Below are 2,500 nucleotides of genomic sequence, written 5' to 3' on the forward strand. Positions count from 1 at the left end.
GAGAGAGAGAGAGAGAGAGAGAGAGAGAGAGAGAGAGAGAGAGAGAGAGAGAGAGAGAGAGAGAGAGAGAGAGAGACAGAGAGAGAGAGAGAGAGAGAGAGAGAGAGAGAGAGAGAGAGAGAGAGAGAGAGAGAGAGAGAGAGAGAGAGAAAGAGAAAGAAAGAGAGACTAACCATTAATCCATGACCTCTCCTTCTTCACAGACTGGTTAGACACGTCTTCGTCAGTGACCTCAACTCCGTAGACGACCTTCTCTTGCATCTTACCCCGGAGCACAAGTCCTGCACCAGGTTCTTGCCAGGTCCTTCTTTCCTAGTGCTGCACCTGGCCACCTGCACGGACGCTAACTCCGTTTGGGCTTCGCCCGTACTTTGAATACCACTTGTGTGTTGAATATCGCGTGTGCTCTGAAATTTCGCATACGCGTTGAGCATCTGCACATGTCAAGTTAGTACTACCTGTAGATTACTCGTAGATGGCTTCAAGGATCATCGCTCCTGAGGCCTGGTTCTAGACCAGACCTTCCTGTCGAGAACTTGGTTATCCAGACTGCTGGTGCTCGCTGCAAGCAGTCCTACGTTCTCATGTGTTACTGGAGGGAAAGTGTTAGATCACTTAAGGACAGGAGATAATACTGAGTGTTAGATCACTAAAGGACTTTACAACAGAAATTATCCATATCATGTGAAAAGCTTTAAGTTATATATATCGGCAGTGCCGCTTCCAGTAACAGTGTGTTTCCAGTGACGCCACTATTCTCGGGGTTCAAAATCCCCTCAGTGTTTCTAGTGACGCCTCTATTCTCGGGGTTCAAAATCCCCTCAGTGTTTCTAGTGACGCCACTATTCTCGGGGTTAAAAACCCTCAGTGTTTCTAGTGACGCCACTATTCTCGGGGTTCAAAACCCTCAGTGTTTCTAGTGACGCCACTATTCTCTGGGATCAAAACTCCTCAGTGTTTCCAGTGACGCCAATCTTCTCGGGATTCGGAAACCCCCAATGTTTCCAGTGACGCTACTAGTCTCGTTGTTCGGAAACCCTCAGTGTTTTCTGTAATACTACTGTACTATTCTCGGTGTTTGAAATCCCTGTGTTGACAGTGACGCCACTATTCTCGGAGTTCAAAAACCCCAATAAAACAACTTTTCTTGAGATGCCTCTCGTGCTAAAAACCAAGAAACAGACAACTGTGTTAAAATTATACAACCAGTATTATTTTCGTCTTATTATGTTGAATCTTAAGAGATTGCAAATTATTTTCGGAGCATTTTAAAAGTTCCTGAGAATTTGATTTGTTGTACGAGTTGTGGTAGTATTGTTTGTATACCTCAGTGACCTTGGTAGGTTAAACGCCTACCACAAATACTCTTTGTAAAACTCAGTGAGGTTATGAGGTGGAAGAGTCAGAAAAATAGTTTGTTGGATAACGGATTCTCTGGCACTGATGTGACGACGAAGGTGTGTAATACAGAAAACTCTCACCTGCCATATTGCAGCGTCCTGTAACCCATCTTCTAGTCACGACAGATTTGATATTTATTTGTCGTTATGCAAATTGTGATTAAATACGTCTTCTGTGGGTATAAAGACACTTACAAAAATCTGAACAAAACACATAAAACACTACGAAGTAAACTCCGCCCCTTGCAATGGCCTTGCTAGAAACACACTTGTTGCCTAGCAAGCTTTATAGACGACGTTTCGCTCTACGGAGATCTTTAGTAGGTCATGTAATGAAGCTGTATACAACGCAAAACGTCGCCTATATATAATATTGCTTTATACAAGTGTCTTTCTATGTTTTCTACTAAACATGTCGGCAATAGCTGCCATATAGACACGTAAGCAAACACTAGAACATATTTAAGAACATATGAGAGGCCTACTGGCCCATACTAACCAGGTTCTTCTCAAACCCAGACTCACTAACAACAATATTTGCCCACCCTATTTTCCATGGGTTTCGGTCCTGGAACCTTGATCACTTCTAACACATTAGAAGTGATCGAAGTTCAAAAGTCAATACGTTTTCCAGATAAACATGTCTTGGTGTTTCCTTACTTGTCTTTCTAAATAACTGGTCAGTATCCACTATAAGGCCGATACCAGTACCTGCCATCTAACCACGGTAGTCTTCAGAATACCTATGAGGGACAGTGCTGACGGCGTGGCTCGAAAAGAGCTCCAGTGGCAGGTGGAGTTGATGGTTGGTTACTAGGGTTTAAAGCCTGTAAATTACAGAAAGGTTATTTAAAGCTGTGTGTAACCTTGTCACCACAAACAAGAATACTTTAATCCCTAAAATAGGGAATAATCTCTTAGCATATGTACCCAGAGAGAAATTCACATTCCTGTGTGGAAATGAGTGGCATGCGGTGTATGTGAGAATGATTATTTATGTCATTACCAAGAGTAGCTGGAGGATAATCCTTGAAGGTGATGACAGCCCGTGAGAGGGTGATGAACTCCACGTTACCGAGAAGCCAAGAACTTGAAATGTG

General features: G+C 43.1%; 1 protein-coding gene across 1 annotated transcript in view; it reads left to right on the plus strand.

Moving 5' to 3' along the window:
- The window catches only part of fuss (SKI family transcriptional corepressor fussel), a 161,741-nt gene that overhangs the window by 158,851 nt on the left and 390 nt on the right, over window positions 1-2,500 (plus strand). The window contains exon 9 of the mRNA XM_070085168.1: window positions 204-2,500. This exon is cut by the window's right edge and continues 390 nt beyond it. Within this exon, the coding sequence (XP_069941269.1) occupies window positions 204-244 (41 nt within the window). The 3' untranslated portion in view covers window positions 245-2,500. The remainder of the gene's footprint in view (window positions 1-203) is intronic.

The sequence above is a fragment of the Cherax quadricarinatus genome, chromosome 15, assembly GCF_038502225.1.
Source record: "Cherax quadricarinatus isolate ZL_2023a chromosome 15, ASM3850222v1, whole genome shotgun sequence".
NCBI lineage: Eukaryota > Metazoa > Arthropoda > Malacostraca > Decapoda > Parastacidae > Cherax > Cherax quadricarinatus.